General features: G+C 44.2%; 1 protein-coding gene across 1 annotated transcript in view; it reads right to left on the reverse strand.

The window, feature by feature from the left end:
• Positions 1 to 454: 454 nt before the first annotated feature.
• Positions 455 to 18,919, reverse strand: part of ALDH5A1 (aldehyde dehydrogenase 5 family member A1) — a 29,417-nt gene continuing 10,952 nt past the window's right edge. Inside the window, exons 5-10 of the mRNA XM_044777011.2 lie at positions 14,986 to 15,129; positions 11,444 to 11,587; positions 9,419 to 9,577; positions 5,720 to 5,889; positions 2,455 to 2,513; positions 455 to 811 (exon numbers count right to left, since the gene is read on the reverse strand). Coding sequence (XP_044632946.2) covers positions 606 to 811; positions 2,455 to 2,513; positions 5,720 to 5,889; positions 9,419 to 9,577; positions 11,444 to 11,587; positions 14,986 to 15,129 — 882 coding nt within the window. The 3' untranslated portion in view covers positions 455 to 605. The remainder of the gene's footprint in view (positions 812 to 2,454; positions 2,514 to 5,719; positions 5,890 to 9,418; positions 9,578 to 11,443; positions 11,588 to 14,985; positions 15,130 to 18,919) is intronic.

An 18,919-nucleotide genomic window follows, 5' to 3' on the forward strand; every position in this document is an offset into this window, starting at 1 on the left:
GAGATGCTCCTTCATTCCTCACAGAAGCACAGGCAGTTCCGTGCTATTTCAGAAGTCTTAAAAACGATTGATTCAACCTCTGCAGCAATACCTCTGAAGACACAGCAAGTGTCTTTAGTGCTGAGCTGGCAGATTGCCAGGGGTGTTGTACCCTCCCCTCCCCCCCCCCCCCCCCCCCCCCCCCCCGCCCAGGCTGACAGTCATACTCAGGGTCGCTCCGGCAGCCCTCTGGGTCTAAGCTCCAGAGCCATGTGGGAGACGGCCACGTCATCGACCAGGCAGAGATCAAGCCCTTGTGATGGGGCCACAGGGGCCAGCTGCACCTTGCTCTGAGACACATTGGGTTGTGGTGGGGTTCCAGGGCTTCAATCTATAAATCCAGTGCTGGTTCTTGAGGAGTCTGCAGTCACAGGCACGTGGCACCTATTGGTCCCTAGTTAGCTAAGGGGAGGGGTAGGATTCGTATCTGCTTAAGATTCCGAGGACTGGATGAGCTTTAAAAAATTCAAATCCAGATGACCTATAAGTTTATTTAAAGTAATGGATGGCATGTTCTCCTATATGTAGATAAGCTTCCTTTTTTATTTTTTAAGGACTGAACAATCCTACAAGCCTCCCAAACACACATACTTGAGTTCCAGATACTCATCAATGCCATACTTGGACCCCTCTCGCCCAAGGCCAGATTGCTTCACGCCGCCAAACGGGCACTCCACAGTGGAGATCAATCCTTCGTTAACGCCAACCATGCCCACTTCCAGCTGCTCTGCCACCCTCCAGATCTGGGCTGGGTCTTGAGAGTAAAAATAACCTGTCATAGGGATAAAGGACAGAGATGGCATGTAGAATAGTCATTAAAGACACCATGTCTGAAGCTGAGGATGCCGTTGACGACTATCTGTCTAGTGACTCGGGCCTGGAATCCTCGCTGCTCCTAAGCACATAGAGCCCCCAGTTGGTCCTGAAACCATCTTTATGCTCCTGTTCCACTCCTGCTAGTGCCCTCACCGTCTCCCATGAGGACTGTACCAATGGCCTCCCCAGCTCCTGTTGTCTACTGTTCAATCCAGCCTGCACGCCTCTGTTAGATTATCCTTGTGATATTTTTGCCCAAACCTTCTGGGGCCACCTTTCTATCTACAAAATAAGATTAAATTTCTAGTGGGTATTCAAACCCTCCCTAATGTGGTCTCAGTCAACATTTTCAGCTTTACCTTCCACTACTCCAATCACCAACCACCTTCTCCAAATTCTCCTCACTCTCTTACTTCACTTCTAAACTCCCTTGGTCCCCTCTGCCCAGAATCCCTCTGCTCTAATCTCTGCACAATCAGAGTCCTGCCCATCATTTATGACCTAGTTCAGGGTGGGGCTTCCTCCACCATCATCCCATTGAGTAAGGGAGAAAAGAACACTGACTCAGCATTACAGAGGCACCCATGCACACACTTACCCGGCTTTAGGAGAACTCCTGGAGCAGGCAGCATGGGGAGAGGTACTCCACAGCACGCTGATCCTTCCTCTGTTTTTTTTTACAGGGAAGGATTCGCCCTAAGCTAACATCTGTTGCCAATCTTCCTCTTTTTTTTTCCCCACCCCAAAGCCCCAGTGTGTGGCTGTATATTCTAGTTATAAGTCCTTCTAGTTGTTCTACGTGATTCACCACCACAGCATGGCTACTGACAGACGAGTGGTGTGGTTCTGCAACTGGGAACTGAACCTGGGCCACTGAAGCAGAATGCACCGAACTTTAACCACTACGCCATCAGGGCTGGCTCTGATCCTTCTTCTTTACAAACAGTTAGAAGGAGTCCTCCTACACCTAAAGGGGAAGCTTCTACAGAGCTGTAGCTCTATCTTTATGTCTCTGTATCTTTCTCAGTACTTCGTTCACTGTGGATGCTAAATAAATTTTGTGGAGCGCATTTATGCCTGTATAATTTTGTCATGGTAATAGGGTACATACTGGGGCCACCGTGACCCTCTCCACACTAACAGAACGGCAGCCACTCAGTGAAGCTCCATCTGCACGTGCTGTCTTTGCTCCTTTCACTGTCCCTGACGCTCTCTGCTGGTGCTCTCGGTCTAGGACTTCCTCTTTTCTTCAGGCTTCCAGAAGCCAGGCCAAATGGGAGAAAAAGCACTTGGAATTTCTAGGCATCAAGCTTCTAAGAACACGGGACTTAAGGGGTGTGTGCGTTTCTAGAATAATCTGCAATGCTTCTTCTCCCATTGCTCACCCAGTTCTCCCCAGGGAGCTCCCAGTGTGCAACCTGGGAGATAAGGCAAAGGAACCTGAACTCGCACAAATCTGTCCTTGCCCCTTGGAAAGCAACAAAACATCTGCTCCAGTGAAATTTCCTTCTCAAAACCCAGGGCGATGTTTAGAAGGCAAACCCCAGCATCAGTTCGAGAAATGGTTACGATTGCCACCGAGCGAGGACCAACGCCTACCTGCTAACCCAACGTCAGCCGCGTTAGCGATCGCCACCGCCTCCTCCTCTGTATCGAACCTGCCAAAGTTAAGAGGGGTCATCAGCAAAATCTGTAAGGGAGAACAAAGAAAACCGCTGCCTTTTTTCCTGATTTGTTCCCAAATAATGGCAAGGGGCAGATCAGAGTTTAGCAAAGAGATCCCAGGGCAGAGTACAGAGGAAAACAGCACCATGCGCTGCGATGACTCAGCATTCAAGGCTGGCGTGCACAGAACGACACCGACTCATCCCTTTTAAGGCAACAAGAGACTAGCAGGCTGATGTGCAGGGAACAGTGGCACATCCAGAACATCAAACAAAATGCCTTAGGAAAGGATTACTGCTCCTGCTACCTACTGAGAATATATAACAATTGTGACAACGACATAATTTAGAAGCAACCATAAGATAGTAGAAAGAAAACTGTCCAGAGGAAGTCGGGCCAGGGTTCTGATTTGGGCTTTACCACTTATGTTCTTAACAGTGTGACATGCTGGGAGTCTTGTTCCTCTCCGCAATCAAGGAGTGCTAGCACCAAAGCCCTCTGCGGTCTCTCCCAGCTTTATCATTTTATTTCTGGAACAAGATTTGAGTGGCATTTTTCTGCTGCTCCAGAATTGTAACTGGGGCAAACGGTTCTAAGCATCCCAATTCCTTAATTCTGCCAGCAGCAGATCGGCCAGCAGTGGGGCCCAGCAGCTCTCTGAAGGCACCAGGCAGAGTGGGCTGGGCTGCCTTGGGCCCCAGTCAATACAATTAGAAGCCTGGGAGAAAAGAAGGCAGTTTTGGGCAAGGGAAGGTCGGGGAAGGGGACCCCAAGAGAATCACTTGTTCCGAGGATGACCAGCTGTGTCTCCTACGGCTTCCCTCTCCACTTGAACATAGCAAGCTATTCTATCCACGGGAGAATAGAAAAACAGGGCATGACCAATGTCCCCATTCCCCAACCGTCCCTCAAAAACACAGCAGTCACATCATCAGTTGTGGCATCATTGAGGATTTTCACCTTTCCGGTGTACCCGCTAACACTAGAGCTGTGCTCTCACCACTCTGTGCCCCAGAAGGAGAGGTGTGGTGAGACTGGAGTCCACTGGTATCAACTGGGTCTCCCTCCCTAATTTTTTATTTACACCATCACCACCACCGCCACCACCAAAATGGTATTAGGCAATGTGCTAAGCACTTTACGTACATTATGTCATTTAAACCTGATAACTACCCTGTGAGGCAGGAACTAGTTCTTATCCCTTTTCTCACATGAGGACCCTGAGGCTCAGAGAAGTTAACTCATCCAGGGGTACACGGGTATGAAGCAGCCAAGCCTGAATCTACACCTAATTCAACTCCAAGGCCTGCATTCCTAACCACTGCATCCTTTCGATGTCCTGTGAAAACATCAAGTTCACATTCTGGATTAAAAATTTTTATTAAAACAAAGAAGATAAAAGTCCTTCAAGTGGTCCATTTCTCCAAAGGTGGACTAATATATAAACTTCATTCGCAAGATGGTAACAAAGCCAGCAAAGTATATAAGAAAGATTTCTGTCCTGGACAAGATGGCACAGGCAGCACCAGCTGCCAGCTCTCTGTGGGAACCTGATGCTGGAGATGCTAGAGGAGAGGAGAAAATCATGGCTCAAAAAACCTCAACCAAAAATTTTTTGCCAAAAAGGCAAAAAATTCTGGAGGCCACGAAGAGGTTGGATCCTGGAGGGAAATGACAGTCTCAAGTGGGAGAGAACTGGGGCCCACTCATGGAGAGGGTGAGATGGGCCAGAGCTCTAAGGGGTCTGTGGAGGTGGGGCTGCACCTCCCCCATCACACTTGTGAATTTCAGATGCTGTTGCCTACAGACCTGGATCCCTGGACCAATGCTATGTTGCTATGGGCAGAAAAGCAGCGCTCAAGCCCAGCTGGCTAAGTGTGCGATCCAAAACAAGCATAGGGGCAGCGTGAACCAGAGCCCCCTTCTCCCCAACCCATTACTCTATGCAAAATACCCCTTGGGGCAAAGGATACCTGGGGCAGGGAAGAGGTGTTGAGACCACATTTTAATACTAGAATTTCCCACCCTGAGGCTCACCCTTTGCCCTCCAAATGCATCAGAAGGAGCACAAACTAATGGCTAACGTTTTTACTACAATCCCAAAGCAGACATTACTAGCCAAGGCTGCTAACAGTCCAAGGGGCTAAAGATGAGTTCACAAGACATCTGAGGGCTCCAAGACCAAGAAAGATAAGCAGAACAACCTAAACCAGGGGAGGCAGATATAACAGAACAGAATAAAAATGTAAGAAAAGGAAAAGTATCCACGTAAAATAAGGGAGAATAATAAAGCGGGAAGAATCAGTTATGGGGAAGAACCAACTGGAGAGAGCAAGGATGAAAAAGATAATTGTTGTGATAAAGAACTTGGTGGATGGGTTGGATAGCAGAATGAGTGAATCCAAAGAATGAATTACTAAGCTGGCAGATGTCTCTCAGGAGGCACCAGGAATGGAGGAAGAGATGGAGGCAAGAAACAAGAGTTAAGAGAAGTGAAAATATGACTACAATAGACTTCGAAGCTGGAAAAGGATAAATGGAGGGAAGAGAAATATTTGGAGAAATAAGGACCAAGAATTTCCCAGGACTAAAAAAACACTTTAGATATTAAAGGAAGACATTAGGACCTCAGAATGAAAAAGCTCACAAGGTGCCACACCAGTAAAAATTTAAGAATGTCAAAGACCATGAGAAATTTTAAGTCTCCAGAGAGAGAAAGCAGATCCCTTCAAAGGAACAAAAACCAGACATTAGCTTTCTCAGGAACAACCCTGGAAATAAGCAAAAGCAGTGGTATCTTCAAAGCATGGAACCTAGAATTTTATGCAGGTAAATTACTATTTACTTGTGAATGGGAGGTATAAAAACACAGAAAGTTCATTTCCCACAGACTCCTTTGAAAGAACTCTTTGAGGATGTACTCCCTTAAGAAGAAAAATGAGTTCAGCAGAACGCAAGAAGTAAGAGGGCAAAGTAAAGAGTTTGGTAAATGTTGTGCTCTACCTAGGCAATAACAAAATTTGTTGTTAAACCATAAATTGAACTTGGCTCTTCCATGGACACAGCACAGCCCTCTGCCTCTCTAGCCAGCCCCTCCCCACCCCAGGCTGCACAACAGCCCATGAACTGGATTGCTCTCTAGGTTTCCTTTTTCTTTTCTATTCTTTCTCCAGTCTTCCTACCGGCTGGATGATCTTACTTGATAACCGGGGCCAGAGGCCCAAACGTCTCTTCATGAGAGCAGAGCATGTCCTGGGTGACGTTGCTGAGCAGGGTCGGCTCGAAGAAATTTTTTCCCAGTTGATGTCGCTTCCCGCCCGTCACAACGGTGGCCCCTTTGGAGACTGCGTCACTCACCTGTTTCTCTACCTGTGCAAAGAGAACAAGAAGAGCCCTTGGGCAAGTTGGTTGTGGGTACTTTGGAAATGATACAATCTCTTTGAATGTTTAAACTGCAGAAAATTGTAACTTTTTAAAAAAATAGGGTAAAAGAAATGTACCCTAGTTCCTTCTAGGTAGAAAGAATCAAATATGCAGAGATCAGAGGCACTAAGAGCATCCGTGGTATGTGCAGTGCTGCCTTCTCCCTGCTCTGTGCTCCTCGGCTGTCTGATCTCACTGTTTGTTAGACAGTCTAACACGTATGCACCGCGTCTTTCTGGGCCTGATGCCCAGCTGTTTCCCAGGATTTGCCCTTACTGTTCTCCTGCGTTACTTCCAGGTTCTTGAATGCCACGTTGTCCTCTTTCCTGGACTTTGCTTTCATTTTTGTTTTATACAGTCTCCTCAAGTAGCTGTTTCAAAAAAGCTTCCCTGAGAGTGGTTTCCTCTGAGTTTTCTGACACTTCACGTCTCTAGCGGACTGACAATTCAGTTGATGATGGAACTTTGATCCAAAATAATTTTCCTTCAGAACTTTGAGTGCACTTCTCCACTTCTAGTGTCACTGATGAAAAGCCTGATTCAACAATGGTTCTCACTCCTTTGTGGGTAGCTTTTTCCCCCTTCTGGAAGCTTCTAGCATCTTCTTTCATGTTCCTGACATTCTAAAATTTTGGCAAAATATATCTGGGTTTCTCTTTTCATTCATTCTACTTGACAATTAGTGAAATCTTTCCATCTGAAGGATTATTCCCTCAGCTCTAAGTTTTTATCTTTTATTCTATAATGCTGTTTTCCTCCATCTTCTCAATTCTTTCTTTTGAGAACTCTTTATTACTAAAATGGATATCCCCCTCACCTCTAATTCTGATTTCTTTTTGCATTTTTGTCATATTATTCATCTCTTTGTCTTTTGCTTTAAATTCTAAGAGCTCTCCTCGATTCTGTTCTCCATCTTCATCTACTGATTTTTAAAAACATTTTCACCATCATGTGTTTAATTTCTAAAAACTCTTTCTTATTCTCCTTGCTTCACTTTTATAGAACCTGCTCTTGTTATACAGATGTACTATCTTCTCAAAGCTCTTGGAGGACACGATTAGGGTCTTGGAAAATTCCTTTCCGTTCCCAGATTCATCTGCTTCCTTGAGGGTCAGCTGTTCTGTTTGTTCTTCCTGACCCTTCCTCTCATATGCTGAGGGTTTGCCCTAAAGGTGTCAAGATCCTTGGTTGTTCATCTTTCTAATGAAGGACTGGGTTGATTAACCTAGGTGGGTGGCGTGGGTGGCCTTTGCTGTTTCCAGTCTCTTCGCTGAACGAATGGGACTTGGGTTTATTCTGACTTGGCAGGCTTCACTTTAGGGGCAGCCCCCTGCCCCACAGGGCAAAGGCAGGGGACCCACGCTCTGGTGCGCCTCCTCTCACTCTTCAAGCTGCACCCTCCTAGGCAGGCTGTTATATTTCTTCAGAGATATTTTCCTGCCCAGAGCAAATCCCTCTGCTGCCTTATATGTATTAGTGGTGATCGTGGGGAGGAGTGGTGTACGAATGACCCAGAAAACTGTGAAAAGTATAACCCATGAGTGCCGTTTCTCCCCTCCTCTCATTCTTACTCTCTACTCCAGCTAATTCTAGAAAGGCTCCATCCTAAAAAACGGCACCCATTTCTCCACAGGCTTCCCCTGGGCATGCCTCGGCTGCTTTGACCTTTCTGGTAACGCCATCCCTTCTGCCTTCCCTCATCACAATCTTTGGTCCACTGGAGTCCTCCCTCTCCTCCCATTCTCAGCTGAAGGCCCTATACGATTTCAGAAGAGATAAATACAGGCTCGGCACATTCTGCCATCCCGACTCACCCTTTTTAAATCCTCACCCCCTACAATGCTCTGATAGTCTGCTGTCTGCAACAAATCCCCATTAGCTAGGATGGCCTGCTTCCTATGATTTATACCTCTCAAAATAATTCTATTTAACATACTTTACAAGGACCCACCTCTTTGCACCCAAAGGGAATATGCTCTGGCCTTTTCTTGTCATATTAAATGTGATGTGCGATTTTTTTTCCTGGAATTTACCCTCTGACTGGGTGTATACTAAAGCCAACACAATGGTTTCAGACAAGGTGTTTTCTACAAAACTCTCCAAAAAAAGAAATCCTTCATCTGTAGTTGCTTGAAGTCCTAGAAAATAGTGCCCTCTAGAGAGCAACGTCTGCATCTTCATCTTGGCGAGAAAAACAAACAAGAAAATCTCTAGGACAACAGTTTCCCAGCCTGGCAAACTAGCAATAACTGGAGCACTTAAAAAAAGCCCACGCCTAGGCCCTACCCCAGACAAAGTCACACCCAATCTCCTCAGGTGGGACCTGGGCATCTGCAGTTGTTACAGACACAGGGTAGGTTAAGAACCGCCACTCTGGGATTTGAACCACAGCTGGTACAGACCCAAATTGTCTTCACTGGCCAATCAAGTCCCCAGGGTCCAAAGTCACCTCAAAAATGCAGGTGGTATCAAAAATGCAGGCCTGTCAAACCTCGATGCTTCCCTTGGTTTCCAGCGGGGAAGGCAACAGATGTGGGTTCAGCTGACCTGACGACCCCTGGGTCGGGGCAGCCATTCCAAGGCTTGGCCCTCAGGAGGCGGACGAACGGCAGTGAGGCTGTGCTTCCCACTTGGGTGCTGACCTGGCTGGCACTTGATTTGGGTTCTTCGAGTGACCCCCAGGATGCTGGCTGTGCCCCACTTCAGGCCACTCTTCTCCCTTCTTTCCCCAACAAAATCTCCAGCCTCCGTTTTCTGTCTGATTTAAATTATTCTATTAAAATCCTTTTGACTAAGAGACATTTATCTAGGGAGTAGATTAGATGTTTGGTATTACAGGGAAGTTCCTTGTAAGCAACTCGAAACAGGATTATCTTTTTAAAACAGTAGAATAAGGAAATAAATCTCACCTAGCTAGTAGTCTAGATTGAGACATTGTTTTGAACAAACAAATCCTTCCTAAAGGCAGTTAGTCTTCCCTGCCATGTCTAAATCCGAATGTGGCTTCTGCTATTCTAACTTCCTAAGGGGATGCTTTCAAGGATTCTTCTGGAAGGGTATTTTGTTGTCAATGTCAGCCAACATTTCAGCTGAAACATAAACAATTTCAAAAACACAACCGGTCTTTCTTTCCTTTCAGGTGTTCAAAAAACTAAAGAACTTTGTATTTCAAGATCCTAATTCCTGAGAGAGTGAGGGACAGAATTATCACCACAGTTAGAGAAAATTTAAGGAGGGCAGTAGAAGATCTAACGTGACAGACCTCATGGGGACTCAGTGTCATGACAGAGCTGGAAAAGCTTATGACCAGATGAGGCCACCTGATTCATACAAATTGGGAGAAATTCACTTTTTTCCAATTTCTTCATTGTTTCCAAAATAGCCTCGCTAGACACATTACCAGTGTTTTTTCCTAGTTAAGCGTTGGATATCAAAACCATGAAATTGACTTTAACGGATAATAACATGAACTTACCTTTTCTACTGCTTTTTCATTAATTAATGGGCCTTGAGTTGTTCTCTCCTCAAATCCGTTACCCACATGCAGGTATGTTTTCATGGCCTCAGCAAATTTTTTCACAAAGGAATCATGGATACCCTTTTGCACCAGGAAACGGTTTGAGCAAACACAAGTCTAGACAGAAAAAAACAAAAAACTCAGACAGTTTGTCAGAAGCTACTGACCCAACCAATAAATGGATGCCTGCTGCAGCCTCTCTGAAGGTGAAGACACTTTCCCAGGGGGTTCTTGTCAGGTGTCCGACCTGCCGTTTTCCTCCCTATGTGGGCCTGGCCCTAAAGATAAACGCACTGAGTAAGCGCACATTCTTCTCCAAACCCCTCCACAGCCGCCATACCTCTGTGGCTAGACAAGTAAGCAACTATAAACATCCGTGTGCAAAAAAAAAAAAGCCAACAAACTCAGGTTTTTTCAAATGGCCTAAATAAGCCATTATGAAATAAACAGGGAGAGAAAAAACCAACGCAAACACTGTAACTCCCTGCTAGACGGACGCTGCAGCGACAGAGAGCAGAGGTCAGAGGGATGCAGGCTAACGTACATCCTCTAGCTTATTAAAACTTCTGAGTGTTTGGCTGAATCTGACCTTTCGAAAATGGGCTCAAGACCATTTTTCCATGTCAGCCTAAATTTGAAAAGACCCTTGCTTATTTTTTTCTGATTAGATCTAATATTTTTAAATTATAAAATGTAACCACATTACAGGACGTGCAATTGTCATTGATAAATTTCCTTCTTGTCTTTTTTCTTTTTTTTTAATTCCTTTTACTTTTCCCCAAGGCCCCCCCAGTAGACAGTTGTATATTCTAGCTGTGAGTGCCTCTGGTTATGCTTTTTTCTTAATTGTGTATTTTTCTAATAGAAACAGGTATATAATTTTGTGTCCTGTGCTTTTTTTATTGGCTTAAAACAACATACCCCAGGGTTGTAGCTCTGGAGTGTAACTCTGAAGGTTATGCACATTGGGATTTTGTGTTTCTAAAAGGAAACATCTATTTCTGAAACAACCAAATTTATGTAGGTTATGTGAAAGGGGAAAAACTAATTACCAAAGGCCAATATAAAGATGAAAACCATTTAATATAGAATATTATAAACATTTCACCTTTTTTTCCCCAATATAAACTTTCAGGAGTTTTTATTCCGTTTCTGGAATGCATTTAAAACCGCTTATTGATGGTACTTTAAGACAAAGTGCTTAAGAATATTTTGCAGGAAGCCAGGATCCCGGCAACAGCTGGATAGTACTTGGGAGACAAGACTCCAGGAGGGATGACCTCAAATCAATTAGTCTTTCTAGCATTTCATTTCCTCGTCTGTAAAATGCAAGATTTGTATCAGATAATTTTGAAGGTTTCTGCCAGATCTAATATTACAGGATTTCCTATGCAGGCGTGAGCTCAGGCCGTCACCCTCCCAAGGACAACCTGGACACCCCATTGGCACTGCTGGTCCTTGGGCAGCACCCTGTGGTGGGTGTCTAGGATGCCCATCCATCTCAGGAGGAGTGAGACCAGGGCAGCAGGGCTTTGAGTTTTTGAAGGCACCATCTCAACCTTTTCCCATCCTCTTTTCCTTGAGACTGTGGGCCTCAACCCCTAGCCTTTCAAGGCAGTTTTGTGTCTTAGAGATGATTATACCTATTCAGTAGAGAAAAGTCCAATGGGGGGAAAAACACTGGAAATAACCAGACTCAAACAATAGAGGAAAGAAGAGAAGAGAGAACAATTTGATTAAAAGACATCCACTGTTCAGAAAATTCCTTGAAGCCAGCGACTCTACCTTCTCTCTGGGGACCCTCCAAGCCTAGCTGAGTCCTAGCAAAAGAAGGCACTGGTTACCTATTTGCTGAAAGAGCAAAGGAAGAAAGAAGGCATGATGGCAGGAACCCAAAGGTTTCCTTCCAGGAGATGAGTAAGGTGTTAGGATCTTTGTAAAATACACATACACAGAAACGCTGAAAAATGCTCCAGGACTCACCTGCCCAGAGTTCCTAAATTTAGATGCCATGGCGCCTGCTACAGCCTGGTCCACGTTGGCGCTGTCGAATACAATGAACGGGGCGTGGCCACCCAGCTCCATGGAGACCCTTTTCACGGAGTTTGCTGCGTGGTGCAGGAGCATCTGTAGGCAGAGAAGAGAAGGCTGTAAGCACCGAAATCAGCCACCAGGCCTGGTGAGCCTTTGTTTCAAAAAGGTACCCAAGGGTGAAAAAAGCCGGGTGCACTGTAGTAGAGATGGGATGACACTTTGCATTAGAAAAAACAAGAACATACCTTCATATTTGTTTGCATTTGATAAAGGAACACTGAGAAGATAACAAGAAACAAAGTAATTACTTGTAGAAGGGAGGGAGTCAGGGGGTAAGGCTTCTCAACCTAAACATGTTTATATTGTCTTTATTCCTGAACTATATAGGAATACTACCTCTGCAAAAAAATTATATGCTAATAGACTTAAAAATCATAATATAGAGATAAGATAAAATCACCCAGAGTCCCACAACCCATAGGTTACCACTGATAAAATTTTAAGGTATATCCATCTAGAGTTTGGCCAAACAGGTTCATGTATATGTACCTTTTTTAAAAAAAAAGAAAATAGGAAGGTAGAGTTATACAGTTTTGTAACCTGTTTTATCTTCCCAATTAACCACACGTCTGGAACATCTTAACATGTTCACAACACTTTATACCTTGCTCCTTTAATGGAATGCTATAATGTGAAGATTCCCTCACATCAACAATATGTTTCTAGAACATTCCTTTAGATGCCTGCATAGTATTCCATTGCATGGCTGTTCCATAATTTTAAACAATATGTGTTTCTAGAACATTCCTTTAGATGCCTGCATAGTATTCTATTGCATAGCTGTTCCATAATTTATTTATTCAACCTCTGACTGTTAGAAATTTAAGTTGTTTCCAATTCCTTGCTATTAAAAATAACACTGCAATTATTCCCTCAGTATAAATTTGTAGAAGTAGCATTGCTGGCTCAACGCATGATGGTAAGGTTTTTTGATACTCAATAGGCTTTAAATATCCAGTAAGAGATTTTTATGGCCTAGGAAAGCTGCCTGGGGACATTTAACTACTTTATTATAGGATAGCAGGTCTCTGCCCAGTCACAGCCACAGGAAAGACGGTTCAAGTGAAACAGACAGTAGTCACAAGCTCAAGGTCACTCCAGGAATGGCCCCCTAGTGACGCACACCCTGAAGTCATAGGTTTTGCAACAGGGCTTTTGATCAAAATTCAGAACAGCTAGAAGAATGTTTCTGTGCAGGTACTTCTCTACCTGCCCGGATGTGAAATTAATAGCAGCAGTTAAATAGTAATGATCTTCTCAAGGAAATGTTACCATTCAACAAAGTAATACAAGTTTGAAGACTAAACATATTTCTATATTGGACTTAAGACAGCTATTTCTGTTTTGAATGTTTAAGAAATGTTATCTGTCGGGCCATTGATTTTCCTCAGTTTTCTCACTCTGGGTCACTCGTGTCCACCTGGCCTTGGGCCCAGGACCTGTCTCATGGTGCCCTTCCTCCATGGGCACTTGCTCTGTGTCGTCTGACTGCGCTCTGTGTTGTCTGACCGCGTCTTCTCCCCTCTCAGCCCTCAGGACCATGGCCTGAACCCAGCGCTGGCCTGCCATGGCCCTGCAGTACTGCCTGCACTCCTGTCACCTCCTGAGGAATCTTTTCCACTCTGGTTCCCACCACTGACCTTCTGGGGACCTCAGCTTCCAAAGCCCTGGAGAGGGAATGTGACAGCCCCGCTCATCTTTCTCGGCTGGGTCACTTGCTCTAGGTCATTGGTCAGCCTACAAATCTGATTTCCTCAGGTCGAATGATCACTCATGGTTCAAGTCTCTGTGTGGGACGAGACAAGCAGCTATGTGCTATAAAACACAGCTGCTGTCCCCACAACAGGCCCCAGGAGGGGTGGTCCCCCTAGAAGGGGGTGAGGCCAGGGCGGGCATCTCCAGAACAGGCTCGCTGGATGGGGTTCAGTCACTATGGGGTTCAGTCAGAGGCAAGATTCTGTGCCTGAAGGTCAGGAGCTCAGCCACTGGTCCTCTGAAAGATCAGCTCAGAAGAAGCCCTGGACATACAGAGTCGTTATTTCTTAACTGGTGAGTCCTATCACTTTTCCTTTTAAGCCACCTGAAGTCAATCATTGTCCTGGGTAAATAATTTAAGAGGTAAAGTTGTGCCTAAAGGAAAACAGTTAGCATTTTCCTGGGAGGTCTGTCAGACGGTGACAGTTTGCTGAGCAAAGTGAGGAAGAGCAATGAGTTGCCGGCCTTTGCCCGGCATCCTGGGAATGTCTCTGGTTTGAATGGCGAAGGTTTTACCACCCTTTCTCCCAGGCCTCTCTCTTTCTCTAACTGCTTCCTAACAATGCTTGAAACCCTCTGAGAGTAAGTTTGCATCATAAGATCCATTGATCAGAGCTATAGCAGTTTACGCCTCTAAAAGGTCTGCTTGTGGTACGAATGGCTCCCAAAACGCCACTCCCTGGGCGTGAGTTTATGGCATGACAAAAGTGATTACAGTTGGGAATTACTAAAACTGCTTTATTCCTTCCTGCTTCTCACAGTGTCTAAAAATGACCAGTTTCACAAAAACTTTCAGATTTGATTTATACTATTTTTATCTGATATGTTTATGTACGTGTCTGGCATATATAACATACATGTATCTATGTGTGTGTGTACACTAGCAGAAAAAAGTATACTATCTGGAGAGAAATACCAGAAATAAAAACTTTTGTTCTACTCTGCCTTTTTCTCTTTTGAACATTTAAAAGGATAAACAAAAAGCCACTCACAGGCACAAACATGAAGTTTTGGGGAAACAACTTTTCAACATTTAAGGAAAAAAACTATAAAAAAAAGACCTTTCTGTTTCTGTCAATACCTTGCTACTAAATACAATTTCTGTTCAATTCTAAGACATCCATTTCAACATCAATTCTGTGTTTCTGGAATCTTTCATTCTAGATTATGAAAGAAACACGCATTCCAGAATTGAGGAAATACAACGGATAGCTTTCAGCCACTTCACATACAACAAAAACGGGAACCTTCGCCACCCCAACTCCTTCCATATTGTCAAATATGAGCCTCTGTCATGTAACGATAAGGAACACCATCCAAAATATCTCCAGAAGATAATCAGACACGACTTCATTTGACAGAGCTTTTAACAGTCTACTGGAAATCTTGCTACAAAAGTTGATAAAGATCAAATCATGGGTTCAGATCCCAGGCACGGTCCTACACCATTGGTCAGCCATGTTGTGGTGGCAACCCACATGTAAAGTAGAGGAGGACTGGCACAAATATGAGCTCAGGGCTAATCTTCCTCAAGCACAAAAAGGGGAAGACTGGCAACAGATGTTAGCACAGAACGAATCTTCCTCAGCAAAAAAAAGATGAAATAGTATTTTTATACTCTATAAAGAGAACATGTTAGAACAACATTTGTTTTCTTCGAGATTTAAGTTACATACCTTTCCAGTAGCTGTGGAGCCAGTAAAGGAGATTTTGGACACTAGCGGGTCAGTGCAAAGCGCTTCGCCTACTTCCTTGGCCTTCTTTCGAGAGCAGGGAACGACATTGTATACACCCGGAGGGATCCCAGCCTGGTTTGCAAGCTAGAAAGAGAAACAGCAAACATGTGACAGCAAATGATCAAACTGAAAAAACAGAAAAGAGAAATAAGCAGATGCTTCAATCCACAAAGGATGGAAAAGAATTAAGCTAACAGTGGGGATAGAATAAGAATATATTTGGAACTGAAACAAGATTCCTAACAGTGCTAAGGTGATATTAATGTGTTGTTACACATCACTGAATTAACATTTCTTAGAGCATAAGTTTCAATGCCATTTCTGTTCAAAATCAAAAACCCCACATCTTGGATTTATTTCCCAAGAAAAATCAGAGGAGAGTCCAAGAAAAGCTATTTGATTCACCTGTACATTCAGGGGAGCGAGTGGAGAGGGGCATTCACCGAACACCTACATACGATGTGCAGGGCGGTGGGCAAGGTCTTCCCACAGGCGATTTCCAGAGCAGCGGGGAGGGAAGGGAGGCCCAGGGAGAGTCAGTCCGAGACCCCACGCTAGGGAGTAACAGAACCAGCAGGCTAACCCACAGCTGCCTGACCTGGAAATTCGTGCTCTTTCCATGGCGATTCGCTCTGGAGGAGGCATACCCTGAATTATTGTGACTTCTGAATCCTGTTAACAATTAACTTATTGCACAAATCTGACTGGGGATTCTGAGATGGTAGGAGAAGCAGAGTTTTTGAATCTCTAAATCCCCTCAAAATTTAAAAAAAAAAAAAAAAACAGAGAGAGAACAATTAGCCAAACCAAAATATCAGAGACAACATTTATAAGATTGGATGTTGTGTAAGTGCCAGAGAGTTGGGTTTTTCTAATTGTAAAGCAGAGGCCTGACTTAGCTGTGATTGCTGAGGCATCCACTTAAAAAACGGCCATCCACATACTGCCAGCCACACAACCAGATGAACAGCCAGGCCACTCCACCCCTGCAGTCTCCTTTTGTTTTAGAGATCTCTGGTTGGCTTAGATAACTGACCATTTGGCCACTCGTTTTTGCCTTCCTGTGCTTTAATTCCGCTCTTATGTTTTAAATCCACCATAAGGAGTGAACTCGAGAAACCTAGGCCCCCACGCTGGACCCCAATAAAAGCAGAACCCCAGGCCCAAGCCTGTGCTCTCTTCCTCTCTTTCTTTCTCCCCACAACCTCGCTGTGTGGCCTTGGGCGTGCCATACACCTAAAAGGCCATGTGAGTAGTAAATCTTACCTTCCAAAGTTTCCTGCTAGTTCTTGCTGAGGGTATCTCGCAATCATAAGAACCACAAGGGCTGGTCCAGCCACATCACTGGTTCCGACAGCTGAAATGTTTGTAAGCAGCTCACTGTGGGCCCAGGTGAGCACGCCCACGCATTTCGAGCTGCTAGTACTGTTGATAGACTGGGACCGGCACAAAACACTGGATGACAAGGCATCTCCACAAACTGCCAATTATAAGTGGGTGGGAACACACCACTGACAGCTAGGGAGCACCAGCACCTTCGTGAGAAGATACAGAGGGAAGTAAAAGGCTGTCTGATGGACCTGATAACAGAGAGCCCCAAATAGCCCACAGGTGTTCAGGAAACACAGGGCAGGCCGATTTGGAACAGGAGCTGTAATTGCTCAATGCGATAATAGATGAGTGCAAGGGACTCTGCAATGAGGACTGAAGGGCACGAAGGGTACATTGCCGGGGAAGCGTGCAATGAAGGAGGAGAGGGCCCAGAGGAAAGTGGGGAAGGGAATGGAGCTGGGGAATCTCAGCGAGCAAGACACCCAAAGGCACTCTGGGAAGTTAAAGAAGCTAGCTCAACCCAGGCCTCTGCCTAAAAGTTTAGGAAAATAACTTCATATAAAAACAAACGAAATTCTCAGAAAAATACCAATGTCAAATCCCACACAAGGATATTAAAAAAAAAAAAAAAGAGAACAAAGAGCTGAAAAGCATCCTCATAGACAAGAAAAACCTACCAGAAAGACAGGCCCACAAAACCAGTCGAAAAATAACTATGAGGTGAAAAATGATATGAAAACTGTACCAACATACAAAAGAACAACATGAATCAGAATTAGAAAGATTTAGAAATGAACACAGGAAAGAATTAGAAAGAAAAGAAAAAAATCCTTTCAGAAATGAAAAGCAAACTAGAAGAAACATAAGAACAACTAAACACAACAGATAGTACCTTAAGAAAAATAGGCAGTGGAAAAGAAGGTAATTTTTTAAATGAGGGAAAACATGAAAAGGATACAAGAGAAAGTGACAAAACAGATAAAACATATGGATAATAGGAGTTCCTGAAGAAGAAAACCAAACCAAGGAGAAAGAACAAATTCTGAAAACTTTCCAGAGATTTAAAAAACCATCTGGACCTACACATTGAAGGATCACCCTGCACACCTGGAGTATTGACCCAAAACAATCATCACAAAGACAGACTCTAGTGACATTACTGGTCTTTAAAAATAAAGGGAGGGGCCAGCCTGGTGGCATAGTGGTTAAGGTCACATGCTCTGTTTTGGTGGCCAGGGGTTCACAGGTTCAGATCCTGGGAAGACCTCCACACCACTCATCAACCATGCTGTGGTGGCATCCCACATACAAAATAGAGTAAGACTGGCACAGACGTTAGCTCAGGGCCAATCTTCCTCACCAAAATAAAATAAAAAAAATAAAAAATAAAGAGGACAAAACCCACTTTAGGGCAACTAGCAGGAACTATAAGCTGACTTATAGAGGCAAGAAATTCAGACTATGATCAGACTTTTCAAGAGCAACACTTCCCATCAGAAGAAAACGGAGAACACATTGAAGACAATCGAGTAAAGAAAACGTAAACCAAGGATTTTATTTCCAGCAACACTGATTTAGAAACATAATGGACACAGACTGTTGTCAACATTTAAGGATATTGTTCCATGACCCCTTCCTGAGGAGTGTACCAGGGAACAAGATTCATAGGACCAAAATGACTGGAGGCCTGACGTAAGCATTGGTGGTAAGCACTAAATAGCTGCTTGTGAGCTAGGTCGAAGAGAGGGTTAAAGGGAGAAAATGCAGTAGGTAATGATACGGCCCTGACTTGTAGAGACTGTAACTTTCTCAAAATATGGGGAAACCATCACAGGAAAGAGGAGCCTATGGGACATGACAACTACATGTACTGTGCTGTTCTGGATGGGATCCTGCAACAGAAAAAGGACATTAGGTAAAAACTCATGAAACTTGGATAAGGAATGGACTTCAGTTAATAATGACGTCTCAATATTGGTTCACCAATTGTAACAAGTGCACCATATCAAGGTGAGAAGCTCGTATAGGAGAAACTGAGTGTAGGCTATGTGGCAAGTCCCTGTATCATCTCTTCAATTTTTCTGTAAATCTAAGACTGTTCTAAAATAAAAAATATCCAACCGTTTTCAGGAGGCCTATCGGTGATGATATTAGGATGAATATTCAGAAGTTGCAGTGTGTATAATGTGTGATAAGCAAACGAGTAACTGTGGGATGCTCAAACTCAGTCACCACCGAAGTCCTTGGGACCCAGGAAAGGAGGAGACAGAGATAAAATATAGAAGTACCTATAGCACTAAATTTGAATTGGAAGTTTCTGGATGAATTCATGCAGTATTTCAGTGTGTGTACACATATAGGTGTTTCCTAGCCCTGCTCAATGAAAAGGCCCAGAAACAATGACCAACTAGTAGCAATGAAGACCCCTGAGCCCCAGTGCACACTTATTTTCCTACTAAAGGAAACAAGAGCTTTCTGCAGAGATGGATAATCCCAGGGGTGGGGCAGGAAATGTATAGAATAAGCCTGAACTATCTTGTCA

The sequence above is a fragment of the Equus asinus genome, chromosome 8 (assembly GCF_041296235.1).
Source record: "Equus asinus isolate D_3611 breed Donkey chromosome 8, EquAss-T2T_v2, whole genome shotgun sequence".
Classification (NCBI taxonomy): domain Eukaryota; kingdom Metazoa; phylum Chordata; class Mammalia; order Perissodactyla; family Equidae; genus Equus; species Equus asinus.